The following is a 17998-nucleotide window of genomic DNA, read 5'->3' as shown; positions in this document are numbered from 1 at the left end:
CAAATATCTCCCTTTATGTTCAGCAGAAGAAAGAGATGAATGTAAATATGTGTGCAGGACGCTTTCCTCTTAATAATAAAATAAACAAAGCAGTAAGAAATCAACAGTTAAGAAAGCGTCTGATAGCGATGTGGATATGTTTGCAAAAGCTCTGCAATTCTCAGGCAACATGTCGACAAATGGAGTAATTCAAATTACACTGTATGATGCTTTGATTATAAAGTAGGCTACTTGAGACCATATATGTGAGTGGCTATAGTTTGAATTAACCCCTTTCTTTGTACAACACATTGACATTACAGTACAAAATGGCTGTTTTGGCATTATCCTGAATATTATATAAGCATTTGTTTAATGTGTCATAGAACGGAAAAGATCAGGAGCGCTCGCTTAAACGTCACATCTTTATTTTCCCGGCAAAAACGACCCTGAATCCTTCACGTAAAAACCGGTGTACAGTCTCATTTTCGTTAAGTTTCGTTACAAGCTGTTCACACATTGCCAATAAAAAAGGGATTAATACATGAAAATTCTTACATATAGCCCCTTTAACTTGTATAACTTAATAAATAGTGTGTGTAACTGTAACTTAAGCTTTTACTATAACTATATGTATATATCATGTTTGATACATGTAATAATTTATGTTTTTATGATAGATTTTTATACTGAAATCTAAGCTAAGGTTAAACAAAATCTATACATAATAATAATAATAATAATGAAGTCATTGTAAAATTCTTAATGTGGCCTTCATATAAAAAAAAGGAAAACATTTAATAAAATGTAATAAAGATTAGTCCCTGGGACAAAAACAATCTAGTTACCAAACACCCTAATGCAACTACACTCTCAGAAAAAAAGTGGAGGAACAATTTTGTTCCTTGGGGAACAAAACGTATAACTGTACCTTTAAAGGTACACAATTGGTCCTTAAGGTACAATTATGCCATTGTTTTCCTCTACTTAGAGCAGGGGTAGGCAAGTTCGGTCCTAGAGAGTCGCTGTCCTGCAGAGTTTGGCTCTACTCATATTGGTCACCATTATGGTGATCACTGTTGTATTTAGTTGGGCAGTTTGACTCTTGGCTTTTTATGTGAGTTTGTGGTTTTTGTTACAGTGTTAACAAAACACAATATGTTAAAATCAAAAGAAGCCAAAAAAAAATTATCACAAAGAAAAATGTTTGACTAAACTCAGCAAATATTAATAAATAATATTCACCAACAATACTTTCTTGCCACAGATCAGACATTATGAATTTTGATTTTTGAAAACATTCTAAATAGAAAAAAGTTTAGACGCACACAGATATCAAGAATCGGCATATGAATCTCAACAATGGTGACACACTTAATACTGCAATGCATGCTGGGAGCCATGAGTTTTATACTACGGTGGCTTAGTTGGGTTGGAGCTAAACTCTGCTGGACATCAGCTCTCTAGGACTTGCCTACCCCTAACTTAGAGGTACAAAAATGTACCACCCCAGTGACGACCACTTGTACCTTAAAAGGTACAATTAGATACTCTTTTTTTTTTTTTGAGAGTGTATTCTGTTGCGTAAGGAACGTGTTGTTTACTGTCAGCCCACTTTAATGCCGTTTTATCTGTTCGGACACTCTCCACAGGACATGATGCCTCTGCAGTATATCTACACCCTGGCCCTGGATCATGATCTCAAAAGCAGTTCATCAGCCAAACACACTGCTGAACTCATACAACAGCGCTGCTACCAGGTGCACAAACGTCCATCTCATCAATGTTTATGACAAATGCAAGAAATATGAAACAGATAACATGTGACGTGTGGGGTTTAACTATCTATCCCAAAGGCTCTCTCGGCCAAGAAGAACGAAATCGACAAGTGGCGACGGGAATTCAAAGAGCAGTGGTCAAAAGAACAGAAGAGGATGGTCAGTTCTTAGCGCTGAGGTTGATTCTGTATGAGTGTTCATGTATCAGTCCAGTAATGTGACATATGTTTTGTTGATTAGAATGATGCTGTGTCTGCGCTGAAGAGGGCACGACAGCAATACCAGCAGCGCTGTGAAGATCTGGAGAAGGCCAAAGCCATGACAGCCAAAGCTGAAGAGGAGACAGGGGGTTACAAGACCCTGGACAAGAGGAGGAAGTCCAGAGATGACGCCCAATCTAAGGTCATCCCGAATTCTATAATTTAACCTTAACAAAAAAGGACAAAAACAATATGCTTTTGCGATAAAATAACTATTGGGTTCAGTTGATGTATTTAATCAGTTTTATAGATCTGCTAGTTACCAAGTTTAATCATTAAACACCGCCTTGACATTACAAGGGATCATTTGTGCTACATTTTAAGAAACATGTTTTTAAATGTTTGTCTATTCTGCCATATGAACAGTGACAGAATTTTAAGAATCATATTGTTTTGCCAAAGTTGACAAAAGTAATTGACAGAAGTTTTGCGGACATAAGAAAAATAATTATAATTTAATTATTAAGTAATTTACACGTTGTAAAGAAAAATAATATATAATTTTAATAATAATATATGTGTGTACTCTGTAGAACTATTATGTGTATATATAAATACACACACATGCATGTATATATTTAAGAAATATTTGCATGTATATACTGTGTATATAATTTCTCATATATATATATATATATATATATATATATATATATATATAAATATATGTGTGTGTGTGTGTGTGTGTGTGTGTGTGTGTGTGTGTGTGTGTGTGTGTGTGTGTGTGTGTGTGTGTGTGTGTGTGTGTGTGTGTGTGTGTGTGTGTGTGTGTGTGTGTGTGTGTGTGTGTGTGTGTGTGTGTGTGTGTGTGTGTGTGTGTGTGTGTGTGTGTGTGTGTGTATATATATATATTTATATATATGTGTGTGTATATATATATATATATATATAAAACAATTTTTTATATAAAAATATAAAAGCTTTCTTAAATATATACATGCATGTGTGTGTATTTATATATACATGATAATTATACACAGTACACACACATATATTATGTAAACACTTTTATTTTGGATGTGATAAAAATCGAGATTTTTCCCCAGCACTATTTTAAACTCAATTTTCTGTAGTATTTAGATTTAGGAAATATATTTTATGTAGAGCTTACACATTTTGTTTATTATTTTATAACTTCAGACTCAAAACCTGTCATTAAAAGGACTTTAACGGTGAAAAAAAATGTGTGAGAGATTATAATATGCTTTCCCTTAATAAATAAACTATGCTAGTTCTGAAGAAAATTGTTAGAAAAAATATTATCTTCAAAGCACATGAGATTGTAAAAAGCGTATTTCTTGTTTTAATAATGCATTGATCCAAAAGTGTCATGTTAATTATCTCTTCAATATGATATTTATCACTGTGCTTTGCTACGGTGTAGGTTACAGAGGCCGAGATGCTGTACAGGCAGTGTGTGTGTGAAGCAAACCACCATCAAAAAGAGCTGGAGAAGGTGAAGCGCAAAATAATTGTCCATATCCGCAAGCTCATCTGTCAAGGAGACACTGTGCTGAAAGAGGTTGGTTCATCTTCAGAGACAGATTGGGTGGTTAAAAGGTGAAAAGTAAATGTATACACATGAAGGAGAAACTTTAGGTCGATCGGATCACAAGTAGATGAGGGAAACACATTCCCGTTTGCACCTGGTGTTTTAATCCGTCTCTTTTGTTCACTTTCAACCACTTCTGTCCTGATTTCTTTGAGGGGAGAGTGTATGGGTTGGTAAATGTATAGGCATTTTTCCAGATCTTTTGATCTAATGGGTAAAATAAGCGTGCACAATTTACATTTGAACTCACCTGGAGACGACAGAAAAACACATCTCGTTTCACACGTTTCTGCTCTGACAGACGCAAGACCAGCCAAACACTTTGACTGCATGTTAGAAATCTGGAATGGTGAGAGAACATTGTGCTTGGTACGTTTTCGTCTTCAGCCGAAACTTCAAGTTTAAAGGGGTGGTAAACCACGATTTCACTATTCTAACTTTAGCTAGCGTGTAATGTTGCTGCTTTAGCATAAACAACATCTGCAAAGTTACAACGTTCAAAGTTTAAAGCAAAGGGAGATATTTTCTTTTAAAGAAATCCATTTCTAAGAACTACAGCAAACGGCCAGTAGGCGACTACACACATTCCTCCAGGGTTGGTGACATCACCAGGCTCAATATTTACATAAACCCCTTCTCCGAGAATATTAAATAAGGGGGGGTGAGGCCATTTTGTATCGCGGCGCTGTTGTGGTATAGTTAGGCTGGAGTGTTGTTGCCGCGATGCCGAGGAAACGCTGTTATATTCATCCGGATTGCAGGTCTGGGGTACTTGCTCTGTTCAGCCTTCATAGGGACGGGGGTGCGTTGCAGAGCGTTTAACATACAACATGTTATATGCACGTGTGTATGAGACAGAAGGGAACCCGCAGCACATCTCACGGAGGGAAACTTTCACAATTTTCGCGAGTTCAACACCGGATTTGCACAACGTCAGCTGCATAAGACAAACACGGCCAGTGTGTGAATGCACGACGCGCGCGGGGCTCCCTCCCACAGCACATCTCACGGAGGGAAACTTTCACAATGTTCGCGAGTTCAATACAGGATATGCACAACGGCTTGACCTGAAAGCTGGATTTACAAACAGAAGCTGTTTACGGGCCACAACCTGTAAGTCTGATTTATTTTTCATCGATGTGTTTTCCTGTAATAGGTTGTAGCAAGGAAGTAAACAGATGACAACGCTGTTCTGCAAACCAGTCTGTTAAATGCTCATTCATACTTAACGTTATCCGACGAACACCTAACGTTACAAACACTAACGTTAAAATCTCAACAGCGAACTTGGCATTAGTGTAAATGATTCTTTGATTAGAGCTTTTATGTATTATTTATCTACAGGCATGCTAAACATGGTTCTGTGTGTGATTTGGCTACTATAGTAAAGCCAGTGTTTAGTGTTTTGGGTTAATAGTTCTTGCGACAGATATTTGGCTATAATCGTTCTAAAAATACAAAAGTTAAAGTGCCATTCAGTAGCGATCACTATAGATCCGCAGTCTTTACTCATTAGGACTGAACAGGTTTTGCTCGATCATCTTCACTAAAATGTTCTGGGTCTGATTCGGGCTCAGATTGGTGTGGTTTTATTGACGCCATCGTTTCTAATACTGACAAAAGCACAGTCTACCGGTAAGGGGCGTGACGTTTCCGATAAACGTACACTGCGGTTAGCGAATCACAACACACTGGGCCAGCTAACCAATCTGAGCCCATTGCGTATTTTTGAGGGACTGGCTTCATACAACCCGGAAAGCATCAGACCGTTTTACAAGGAGGGACAGAGCAGTGTAGAATAAATGTCAAATATATGAAAAATAATTATTTTTTTTTAAAAACGAAGCATTAACACATGTTACAGTGCACCCCACAAACACAATCAAGCCTTCAAAACAATGTGTTTTACCACCCCTTTAAGTCCCGTCTGGCTAGCGCGCTTTCCCTGATGTTTACGCATTAGATCAGTAGGTGGCGGCGTCTTTTTTTGCGTGTTCGAACCAAGCGGCAACCTCCCGCAGTTTCTCTTGAAGCCAATACGGAAGTGCCTCAAACTGCAATTCATCGACTGGCCGCTAGGGACAGGATCCAGAAGGGAGCAGAATCTCATTGAGCCCCATGTTAAAATGGCCAACTTTAGAGCAGAATAAAACATGTTTACAGCCTGGTACAAATTGTGCTTTTGGTCTATACGGCTCATTTTGCCCTTCATGACAACTGTGAGGGGGGTGAATTTTTTTATAACTCATTCGTTTACATTATATAAAGCCTTAAAATTCTGCATAATTAAGGGCGTGGCCATTTCGAGTGACAGGTGGATAGCCATTTATCTGCTGTCTGTTAGTCATCGCGTCACTTAAGCTCCGCCCACGTCCCGCCTTTTTGCCCATTTTCTGTTATCCGGGAGTGACGCGCGATGACGCGCTGCCAAGATGGCTCGTCCCTACTTTGCGCTTCAGAACGGCTCATCAGAATCCTATGGGTGACGTCACGGACACTACGTCCATATTTTTTTACAGTCTATGGTTCGAACACATTCAACCACTTGAGTGTCTACACTACGAAAGCAATCCGGTCTAATGCATTTTCGACTACCTCTGGAAGTGGTCAAAGGGTCGTCCACTTGTGATCCGATCAACCAAAACGCTGCTTAATACCACATTGTAAAATCAAATTAGTTAGACTTACTTAAAAAAAAAAACATGCAAACCGATTGCCTTCAAAAAAACAAATAAAGTTGAATGGGAATAGTATGTTGTACTGACAAATGCTTAGTTAAAGGGTTAGTTCACCCAAAAATGAAAATTCTGTCATTAATTACTTACCCTCATGTCGTTTGACACCTGTAAGACCTCGGTTCATCTTCGGAACAGAAATGAAGATATTTTAGTTTAAATCTGATGGCTCTGAAAGGCCTCCATTGGCACAATGGCACGGTTCACTCTCAAGACCCTTAAAAGGTACTAAAGACGTCGTTACAAAGTCCATCTCACTACAGTGGTTCTAAAATAACTTTATGAATCAGCGATAATAGTTTTTGTGCGCAAAAAAACCCTAAATAACGACTTACATAGTGATGACGATTTCAAAACAAGGCATCATGAAACTTCGAAGCGTTATGAATCAGTGAGTCGATTCAGCGGTTTGAATCGCCAAATTTCAGCAGTTTGGCGGTTTGACACGCGATCCGAATCATGATAATAATATAATTTAATATAGTTCACTATTGTCCTAGTAACTAAAAAAGAACTGTAGAGAGTACTTGATCATTTACTTTAGATTTACTCTTGACTTAGTGTAGCTACCATTGTTGTGTTTTGCATGCTGAGTGTTGAAGTCTGTGTGTGACTCAAGCATGGTCAACTGCTAGATATTGTCACAAATATAGAAGGATTATATCAACCCAATTTAAAGTTTCAATGCATAAGTGTTAGCAATAAAACTGTTAAAGATCACTATTTGACATAAAGGTAAGTAATGAGTAGCTTGCTTTAAAAGGTGACCTAACTTCTAACTAAATCATTAATGATTTAGTTAGAAGTTATGTCACCTTTTAAAAGCAACCCATTTATTACTTCTCTTCCTTTGAAACCAAATAACTGTGATTTCTTGTTGCATCGCTGCATCAATAGAAAGAGAATTACATTAATATAAATGAAGCTCAAAGTGCCCAACCAATGGGAACACTGATCACCATAATGGTGAGTCCAAACAAAAACATTTGAGGAAAATCAACATCAATTATATTTTCAGTTGTAAGTTAAGACATTAAGTAAAGTTTACTAAAAAGTGTTCGTGAGAATCCCTGTTGCATTTTTACAGTGCAGGTGTAAACAGGGCCACATGACTTCTGCTATATCCAGTGAAAGTCTATCAATCATCAAAAAACTAAAATGCCACAGAAACCAGCATAGTATAGAGAGTGGGCTTTTTTGATAAGAACTATCAAGTAACCACTCAGAATGCCCTAGCTTTCACAAAACACCCTAGCAGTTGCATAGCGATGACTTTTGCATCAGCTAGCACTACTCTACGTATCTAGTTTACACTTATATTTGTATATTCATCCATGGATTCTTGATGAAAGTCTCTGTCTTATTCTTCTGTCAGGCAACGGTGAACATGTTTTATTACCAGCGGCAGCAGACTGAGCCGGTTCCTCTGGGCTACCAGAACCTGGAGCTGACCTGCAGGCCCTGTGAGCCAGGTGAACCCTACCTGCAGTACATCCTGGGGAAGCGTATACCTGACCACCCTCTCCAGAACTTCACGTTCCAAGAGTTCATCCCCCAAAGCAGGAGGTGAGGGCACACAAGAATAACTTGCAGGGAGTCAGTAGGATTTGTTTTAAAGAAATGAATACTTTTATTCAGCAAGGATGCATTAAATTGACCAGAAGTGACAGTAAAGACATTTCATTTCAATGTTACAAAGGAGTTATATTAATATTATAACTAATAGTTATATTTTGAACTTTACATTTTAGTCAAAAGATAAAATGCATCACGGTTTCCACAAAAATATGAAGCAGCACAACTGTTTTCAACACTAATACTAATAATAAATGTTTCTTGAGCATCAAATCATCATATCAGAATGATTTCTGAAGGATCATGTGACACTGAAGACTGGAGTAAGGATGACGAAAATACAGCTTTACCATCACAGGAATAAATTACATTTTAAAACGTATTCAAATAGTTATTTTAAATTGTAATAATATTTGTGACCCTGGACCAAAAAAACAGTCATACCAGTCACAATTTTTTCTTAAATCGAGATTTATACATCATCTGAAAGCTGAATAAATAAGCTTTCCATTGATGTATGGTTTGTTAGGATAAGAGACACAACTATTTGAAAATCTGGAATCTGAGGGTGCAAAATATTGAGAAAATCGCCTTTAAAGTTGTCCAAATGAAGTCCTTAGCAACACATATTACTAATAATAATACATTTTTGATATATTTACAGTAGGAAATGTACTAAATATCTTCATGGAACATGATCTTTACTAAATATCCTAATGATTTTTGGCATAAAAAAAAAAGAATAATTTTGACCCATACAATGTATTATTGGCTATTGCCACAAATATACCCGTGCGACTTATGACTGGTTTTGTGGTTCAGGGTCACATTTAACAACATTTTCACTGTTTTTGAGCTTAAAGGGTTAGTTCACCCAAACATGAAAATTAGCCCATGATTTACTCACTCTCAGGTGATCCAATAGGTGTGTATGAAATTCTTCTTTCAGACGATTTATATTAAAAAATGTCCTGGCTAATCCAAGCATTATAATGACAGTGAATTATTGGGTCATTTTGGAAGTCAATAAAAGTGCATCTATCGATCATATAACTGCTCCACACGGCTCCAGGGGTAATAAAGGCCTTCTGAAGCAAAGTCCATATTTAAATATCCATATTCAAACTTGCGATGCTCCTGTACATCGCATCAGGGGTTACTCTTATGCCGTTAAGTCGACTTGCGTACCGCTGACTGCTGGAAGCTAGTAATTTTAGACTATAAAGTTTTAAATATGGATATTCTTCTTACACAAACGTGCCATTTTGCTTCAGAAGGCCTTTATTTATCCCCTGGAGCCGTGTGGAGCAGTTATATGATGGATAGATGCATTTTTATGGACTTCAAAAACTCAACAATTCACTGACATCATAAAGCTTGGAAGAGCCAGGACATTTTTAATTTAACTCCAATTGTATTCGTCTTAAAGCAGAAAGTCATACACACCTAGGGTGACTTGAGGATGAGTAAATCATGGCATAATTTTAATTTACTCACCCTCAAGTTGTTCCAAACCTGTATGAGTTTCTTTCTTCTGGTGAACACAAAATAAGATATTTTGAAGAATGTTGGTAACCAGACAGTTGACGGCACCCATTGACTTCCATAGTAGGAAAAAAAACTCAATGGGGCCCATCAACTTGAGGATATGCAAATTATGACAGAATTAACCCTTTAAGAGACTTATTTTATGTCCAAAAGGCTGTTTTATTTGAGTCCTCTCAAAAAAGTATTCTTATTATACAGCTAGTTTTATGCATTAATCTGGAAACGTACACTTTGTTCTTGTCTTTGCGTTTTGCCTGTTCTTTTTGTTTGAGATTTGCTGTTTTTAAATGTTAAGATCAGCTTCACTTTCATAAATATATGAATCAGTTGCTAAATCCCACTGTTTTAGTTTATCGTGAACAGAATTGAATTGCCTGTAATTGCTCAAACATTTCTGTCTGCAGTCAACTAACGCTCATTTAGGTGTGCGAACGTCAAATGCAATCACATAATTTGAGTTGAATTCCTCCATACCCTTTACACATCTGTTTACCTCTCTAATTTTCACAGATCCCCACCAACAAGTCGACGTAAACAAAGCAATTACCAGCAAGATTTCTACGTGCTACCAGATGAGCTGAAACACAGCAGCAGTTTAGTAGATGGACGTACGTCTGATTTCTATCATAAACTTTCTTGCATAATAACTCATCCAGCTGAAGTGCACCCGAACAATGTCATGTGATTTATTGATGTACAGGACGGCCTGGCCACAGTGACCGAGACAGCACAGGAGGAAGTCTTGAATCACTGTCCAGTCCAGGTAGAAGAAATCTCTTGCAATATTTGATTAGTGTCCCATAGATATTGTAAATAAGTTACTAATATCTCTCCTCTCTGAAGCTCATGGGAGCCGTAAGCTGCCCAAGGCCTCCTCCACAGGAACCATGTCTTCAGATGATCTTGATGAGAAAGACGCTCTTCAAGAAGCAGGTATGATTTTTTTTTACACTTTCTGCATTTCAATGGCAGACGCTGCAGTTGTTGACTTTTCTTCATCTGTGTGCAGAGAGCGAAGAGGGTTTGTCTGATAGCAACGGAATGTCATGCAAGCCGCGAATTGCATCACGTGCCGCCTTGACCCACAGACTGAGAAAAATGAAGAGCAAGATGGTCAAGTGTAAGCAATGTGACAACTACATCCTGGTCAACGGGATTGAGTGTGAGGAGGTGAGTGTCAGAGTGAAACAGCCTAGAAGAACATGAGAAAATGTAGGGTGGGACTTGATTGTGTCCATGGGGAATTGGTTGGATGGTTGTGGCTTGCTATTGGTTGATCTAATGTGAGTGACAGGTTGATCCCACCCTCACGTCAGTAAACACGTCCTCAGAAAAGAGAAGAGGTATCAAGAGGGAGGGGAAGTTATTTTGATTAAAGCGGACCCATGAATCGTCACCAATAGCCTTGTGGGCAGCATGCCGACAGTTATGCTTCGGGTGTCCCGAGTTTGAGTCCCGGCTCGTGGACCTTTCCCGATCCCGTCCCCCCCCCCCTCTCTCTCTCTCTCTCAGGCTACGTCTACATTAATACCGGATAGATTTGAAAACTGAGTTTACGTTTCAAAACGCTCTCCGTCCACACTAATGTTTCCAAAAGTTTCTCATCCACACTGAAACGTCAGTACACGCCAAATTCAAGTAACTGCGCATGTGTAAAACCTCATAAAAGCTCACTGAGATGATTCAGACATCATAAAGTTATCACACAATTCTTCTGGCAGGATCATTTTATTTAGCAAAATATATCAGCATTCACTGATGCGTCCAGGTCGCACTCTGTCAACCATTAGTTTGGTCTAAAACGCAACTCCACTCGTGTTTTTCCACAGGACAGCAAATGCAAGGACATTTTCTGTCATCCTTGCAGGACTGTGATATGAAGTGTGCAAAGTAACATATTTTAGCAACTGTGTGAAAGTGAATATAACAGGCACAATAGCGGTATAAACATACATATCTATTGGTACAATATGCGTCACATGACTAAACATGCATCATCGTTTTCAAATACCTCCGTCTTCACAGTCCACACTACGACGCAAAGACGGTGTTTTCAAGTTTATCCGCTTTGGAGAGCGTTTTTAAAAAGCTACACTTTCGTTGAATTAAAACACCGTCTCAGTGTGGACGGAAGGCCAAAAATATACGTTTTCAAACTAAAACGTATTAGTGTGGACATGGCCTCAAACTTCGCTTCCTGTCAACTGTTTTGTCATAAACGGCAAAAAAAAAAAAAAAGAGGATACATGAATTGACGTGTGTGCATGCATAAATTATTTATAATAAATACTGCTATATTCCATAGAAAACAAGAATTGCCCATTTTGATTTCACGGTGACACTACATTTATCTGTGTCATGCGTGAAATGCTGCAAAAGTCACAAGACACATCAAACACATCCATCGAGCTTGTGCAAAAACGCATTCTGTGTGAACGGCCACTAAGGTGACCAAATCAGTTGCATCGTTTTACATTGCCTTATGAGTCTGAAAGGTCACTGGTGAGATTTTTTTTTGCTGTGATTCCCATTTTCATAGTAACTGTGACTTGTCTGATAGAGACACATTTAGGCCACGCCCACACGGGGGGTGGGGGGACAATCCAACACTCTCCATTGACTTTGCATTGCGTGAGGCTGCATCCTTGTCATTTCGGACTTATAACAAAGAACAGAACAATGTCTAAAAGCTGCTGTGTGACTTTTTTAAAAAAATAGTTTTTATAATACCCCAAAAAATGGGATAAAAAAATGTATACAGGCAATAAGACTTGAAGCTTCAGCAGGAAGAATGGGTACGTTTTGGGATCCTGCCACTCAGTATGCCTATGTGTGCAGTAAACATTTTGTCACTGTTAAGTCAAATATCCAAATGTTAGTTTTATACATTATATTTCCTGTCGCTGATTACGTTCCGCTCCAATGTCGCGCTCTGTCTCAGTTGCCAGTATCCACTTTTTTGTCCTTAAACGCTTGTTTTTTGGGTCAACAGCTTATAAAAACTTCTGGTTTTTTTTTTAGCTTGTTTACTGTACACTGTCACACTTCAGCTTTCAGACATTGTTCTGTTTTTTGCTATAAGTCAGAAATGACAAGGAGGCCGTTTCACGCATACATTTACATTTGTGCATTTAGCAGACGCTTTTATCCAAAGCGACTTACAACTTGGGAGTACAGGAAGCGATTGGTCATGAAGAGTCGAGTAAGCACAACAAGTGCCTGAAATACTGAGTCCGTGTACATTGCTCAGTGTAGCACAGGCTAGAGTAGGGAGGGAAAAAGGGAAGAAAGAGGAAAATAAAAAAAAATTATGAGTGCTCACGGAAGAGATGAGTTTTTAGTTGATTTTGAATGTTGTCAATGATTCTGCGTTTCGGATGGCGGTGGGAAGATCGTTCCACCAGCTGGGAACGTTGAATGTAAATGTTCTGGAAAGGGATTTTTTCCTTCTCTGTGATGGTACCACAAGCTGTCACTCCTTAGCTGAGCGAAGGCTTCTGCTGGGAGTGTGGACTCGTAGAATCGAGTCAAAGTACGCAGGAGCTGAGCGCGTGGTGGCTCTCTAGGCAAGCGTCAGCGCCTTAAACTTGATGCGAGCAGCGAGTGGTAGCCAGTGCATAAACATGAAGAGAGGTGTGACGTGGGTCCTTTTGGTCTCGTTGAAGACAAGATGTGCTGCTGCATTCTGGATCATTCAATACAAAGCAATTGTAAGCAATTGCAAAGCAATACAAAGTCAATGGAGAGTGTTGGAATGCAAAATCAGGGCGACTCCCGGAATTTTTGGTGATTGTTGGAAGGTGCTCGTAACATGACCGTAGGAGAATCAACGATTTCCACACGATTTCTCCAGAGAGAAAAAAATCGCCTGCGAGCTCGTACGACAGCTAAAGTCAAACCGTGCCTGCCCGGCTTTAAGTAAAGCAATTAACTCCTGGTGAACTGATCCTATAAATAAGTATTTTGTAAGTAGTGTAAGATCAAAGTGACAGTTAAATGACTGGTTAAGCAAAGAGCCACAGATCAACATGGCAGACTGACTGTTGCTCCTCTCTTGCCAGTGTGGCCTTGCAGTCCACAGGAAGTGCCTGGAGGTGTGCCAGTTGGAGTGTGAGCACAGGAGGGGCTTCATCTTTGGGATGGAGTTCTCCCTGCTTCCCAGAGAGAGCCCAGACTCTGTGCCCTTCGTTGTCCTGCGCTGCACCGAAGAGATTGAGAGCAGGGCTCTCGGAGTCCAGGTAGGAATAAAGCAAAACACGGATCTTGTGAAAATGTCTTAAAGAGACAGACAAGAAACTTGACTAGTTGACTCACTCCTACACGATCTGTATTATTAATGCTGGCTAAGGCAACTTTTGACTATTGCTCGTAGTTTTAAGGCTGGAAAACATTACACAACTTTTAAAATCTGAAAAGGATTTTAAAACACTACACCTCATAAACGGTTAATGAGGAAAACTGGGCATCACACACTAAACAACTGGGGAACACGCACTACTACAGGCCCGGTTCCAGAATCAAATCACTGTGGGTGCTTCTGAAATTACTGAGGGTGAAAGTGTAGGCTAAGCAACGGCTCCACCATAGCAGTGTACAGTGAGAAATTTATGATTATTTATTTACAAGTCATCACTTTTACCAATAATTGGAATTTCCAAAATATTTTGCTACAAATGTTTGTCTATTAATCTGCCTTTACAGTGCTTTAATGCGTTATTTAATGTGATTTTGTTTTATTGGAGCATAAAAAACAAATGGATATTAAAAAAAAAAAAAAAAAAATCCTGTTATATGCTATATCCTCTGCTCTGTAGAGGACACCAGAAATATTTATTGAGAAAGTTAAAAGACATGAATAGACAAAAACAATAGGATTTAATGTTATGAAAGATAACAGAATTATTTGATATACCATTTTACTATGCAATATGTGTGTAAACGTGGCCATAAATGCCATTCCCATTCTAGGCAATGCATCTATACATTTTATGTAATAATATTTTCATAAGAATGTCTCATATTTCATAAGAATATCCAGACTAAAAACTGTGCATGTTGTCTGAGAAATTCGCTAAATGTCCTCTACAGAGGCAAAACCTCTATTCTAGGTCTCAGGAGGATATTTCTGCCGTCGGTCCTCTTAGCAGCAATAGTTTTATTAAATTAATTTTATAGACTGTAGCCTCGAAAGTGAACCAAGATCGCTGAGATCACTAAAATGCTGTTGCTTTGTCAGTTCATCACGATCTCACAAAGTTCTGTTATAAAAATATCAACAATAATTCTCTTACTTACATTGTGTCTTGACTTTGTTTGTTACTGAGAGGTTTCACAAGCCTGTATTAACTCAGCACTGAATACAAACTCTGATTCTGACTAACTTAAACACTTCTGATCTCGTTCAAGAAATCAACTGTGATTGGCTACATTACTCACCCCTGCAAAAACACGCTGTAAATAGATGCATTTGACGCTCTCAGACACAAATTTGCAAATCTGTTTCGCCAATATTCTTACAGTATCAACTGAGGGTGCTTTTGCTTGTGTTTGAGGGTGCTTAGCACCCCCGTAGAACCGGGCCTGCACGACTAGACTACTAGAAGTTGATCTGAACACATAAAACAGGAACATGTACCTCATCCTCATTCGGATCGGCTCAAAATATCAAACATGTTTGGTATCCTCTGACTGGATGGAATCATAGTATGAAGCTGAAATGGAGCCTGTGCCCATCAAACACTACACGATTACTCTAACTGCCCAAAATCTGCAGACTGTAAAGCAGGGTGAGAATCTGGGTAAAAGTTGTGAAGTGTATTCCAGCCTTAAGGGTTAGTGATTTCAATAAAGATCAATTAATTTAATGAATGAAACGTGGCAAGGTGTCAGCCGGCATCATGGCGGCCATTTATGGACAAGCAAACAATCAAATTTTGTTCATAAAATAATCTAGTTGCCTTCACCCTCTTGTTCTCGTCTCTGTATATAGGGAGTGTACAGAATCAGTGGTTCCAAACCTCGCATTCTCAAGTTATGTCAAGCCTTTGAAATCCAGAAAGACCAAGTTGACCTTAGTGACCTCTCACCGCATGACATCACCTCCGTACTCAAGCACTTCTTCAAAGAGGTAAAAAAGGATTCTTGTGTAAAGTTCACATTTTCTGAGAGAGTTCAGGTAGAACAAAAATCTAGTCTTAAAGGGATGGTTCACCAACAAAAATACACCCACCCACCATTGACTTCCACAGTATTTTTTTCCTACTATGGAAGTCAATGGCTACCGTCAACTGTCTGGTTACCAACATTCTTTAAAATGTCTTCTTTTGTGTTTAACAGAAGAAATAAATGTATACAGGTTTGGACGAACTTAAGGATGAGTAAATGATGATCATTTTTGGTTGAACTATCCCTTTAATAGCCTGTCAACAGTGCCCTGCCCACTTTTTCAGCAGCCTTGTTTCCGGAAGTATTTTTCCCCATTCATTTTTCCCATAGGGATTTTTAAAAAGTCTTTGTCAAAGAGTTATAAACCATGAACCAAAACAACCAGCTACGAGGTTAATCACAGCATTACAAACTTTGATTTGAAGCAAAAAAAGTCTTTGTCTTTGTTGAAAAGACAAAATTACAAGATTGTGGTTTTAAAAATCAATGCCATGAAGCATTGCGAATGACAAACGATATATACGAATATAAATACGAATATAAAACTACTGATCTTAAGATTTATATTTTATATATAGAAACAATATATTTTACATTTATTACAAAATATGTGATTTGCTTGTTGTGATTCTCTGATTAGTTGGTAAACACAATTATTTAATGTCATGGTTTTCATGGTAGTTATTGTTTAAAATTACACTCTCTATACAGTAATCTTCTCATTACTTAAAACATATTTGGGAATTAAACCCCTCATGTGGCCAACACCCCGTCTTCCTCTTTCACAGCTTCCAGAGCCGTTACTCACCTTTGACCTTTACAACAACTTTATCAATGCGGGTAAGGAGATTCAGAGGCTTAGTGAAAAGGACAATGCTGCCGACTCTGCTGGGATTGTGGAGAGTATTGTGGTCAAACTCCGAGAGCTTACTGGCCGATTGCCTCAGTGTAACTACAACACAGTGCAGCACATGATTTCCCACTTGAACAGGTACCACACTGTCTGAAATCACATTAAAGCTCATCTAAATGAACGTAGTTCTCTACTAATCCGTCGCTTTCTTCTCTTCAGGGTGGCAGAACAATATGAAGACAACAAAATGTCTCCAGGAAACCTGGGCATCGTGTTTGGCCCCACACTCCTGCGGCCCCTGGTGTCAGGCGACGTATCGATGATCGCTCTCCTGGAAACCAGCTATCAGGCTCTTCTCGTGGAGTTCATGATCTCACACTATGACCAAGTATTCGTTTCCGCAACAAGATCCAGCACACCTCCGCCACCGCCTCCCACGGCACCCCTCCCAGACACCCCACCCAGAGCGTCATGTCCCGTTTCCTCACAGGACCCTGAGGCTGCATCCCGGGAACGTCCACGCTCACTGGAGGTAGGCAATAAGAACATGACTTCACACAATCAGTTGCTCCACGCTAACACTGTGTCCTAACCAGACGCGACGCGATAAGATCCTAGCAAGAAGCATTTTGTTTGTGGACACCAGACACGAATCGGCTACGAGACGATCTCTGACGTAGAATACACTTGTGTGTTCACATCGAGTTTTGAACAAATTTGTTTCCTTTAATTTATTTTCAAGTTCTGAGGTGAATTACCCATTCTTGCTTTCAGACAATATTAGGCTATAATAACGCAAATTGACATTCAAACTCACAGATGCTTTTAAGTAGGGCTGAAAACTGTATCACGATTTACGTGTTTCATATCGGTCGATATTGATAATTATTGATATTTTTATGACCTATTTAAAATAAGGACCAGGAGAAAAATATTTTACATTTAAACATTTTTATTTTAAACCTAACCTTCCTCTGATTATAATCCCCTCAGTTATAAAGGCAGAAATGTCAACACAACCATGGAAAACACTCAAATAATTAAAATATAAACACAAGTCTAAAATCACAATGAACACTTAACAATTATATCTTAACATGGTGCAGTGCCTTCGTTATTTCTTTGTAACTGTTACCGTTTAGATGCTTTGTCATAAGGCACTGATGCAGAGTAACATTACCTCTCCATGTAGTTTCAAAGGCTGAATCCGAAATCGCCCCCTATGCCCTTAAATAGGGCACTATTTGAGGGGACAGCCATTTGTAGTGGTGTCCAAAACGATAGTGGATGTTATTGAGTGCACTCATTCTATCCCACTTTGCACCGCAATAAGGAGTGTACAGCCGATGTACACACAGCGGCTGTCCGAATTCGTTCACTCGTTTTCATTCACTCCTTCAAGTGAACTGTATCAGTGGATTAAAGTAGGGAATAGTGATTGAGGGTTTAGGGGGCGATTTCGGATTCAGCCAAAGTCAAGAATAGCACAACAGCGAGCCCGTCAAGCATGGGCGTCGGAAGCAAAACAAATGTGGGTGGGTCCTCAGAATTTT

At 38.9% G+C, this 17998-nt stretch overlaps 1 protein-coding gene across 2 annotated transcripts in view; it reads left to right on the top strand.

Moving 5' to 3' along the window:
* gmip (GEM interacting protein) overlaps nucleotides 1-17998 on the top strand; it is a 36888-nt gene that overhangs the window by 12420 nt on the left and 6470 nt on the right. For both annotated transcript variants that reach the window (XM_079835010.1, XM_079835011.1), the window contains exons 7-19: nucleotides 1632-1739; nucleotides 1836-1916; nucleotides 1998-2159; nucleotides 3402-3539; nucleotides 7680-7870; nucleotides 9938-10035; nucleotides 10128-10190; nucleotides 10271-10360; nucleotides 10437-10597; nucleotides 13489-13665; nucleotides 15417-15554; nucleotides 16381-16583; nucleotides 16665-16977. In XM_079835010.1, coding sequence (XP_079691136.1) covers nucleotides 1632-1739; nucleotides 1836-1916; nucleotides 1998-2159; nucleotides 3402-3539; nucleotides 7680-7870; nucleotides 9938-10035; nucleotides 10128-10190; nucleotides 10271-10360; nucleotides 10437-10597; nucleotides 13489-13665; nucleotides 15417-15554; nucleotides 16381-16583; nucleotides 16665-16977 — 1923 coding nt within the window. The remainder of the gene's footprint in view (nucleotides 1-1631; nucleotides 1740-1835; nucleotides 1917-1997; nucleotides 2160-3401; nucleotides 3540-7679; nucleotides 7871-9937; nucleotides 10036-10127; nucleotides 10191-10270; nucleotides 10361-10436; nucleotides 10598-13488; nucleotides 13666-15416; nucleotides 15555-16380; nucleotides 16584-16664; nucleotides 16978-17998) is intronic.

This window comes from Gobio gobio (assembly GCF_949357685.1).
Source record: "Gobio gobio genome assembly, chromosome: 1".
In the NCBI taxonomy this organism is placed as follows: Eukaryota; Metazoa; Chordata; class Actinopteri; order Cypriniformes; family Gobionidae; genus Gobio; species Gobio gobio.
This window is presented reverse-complemented; position numbering and strand designations above follow the sequence as displayed.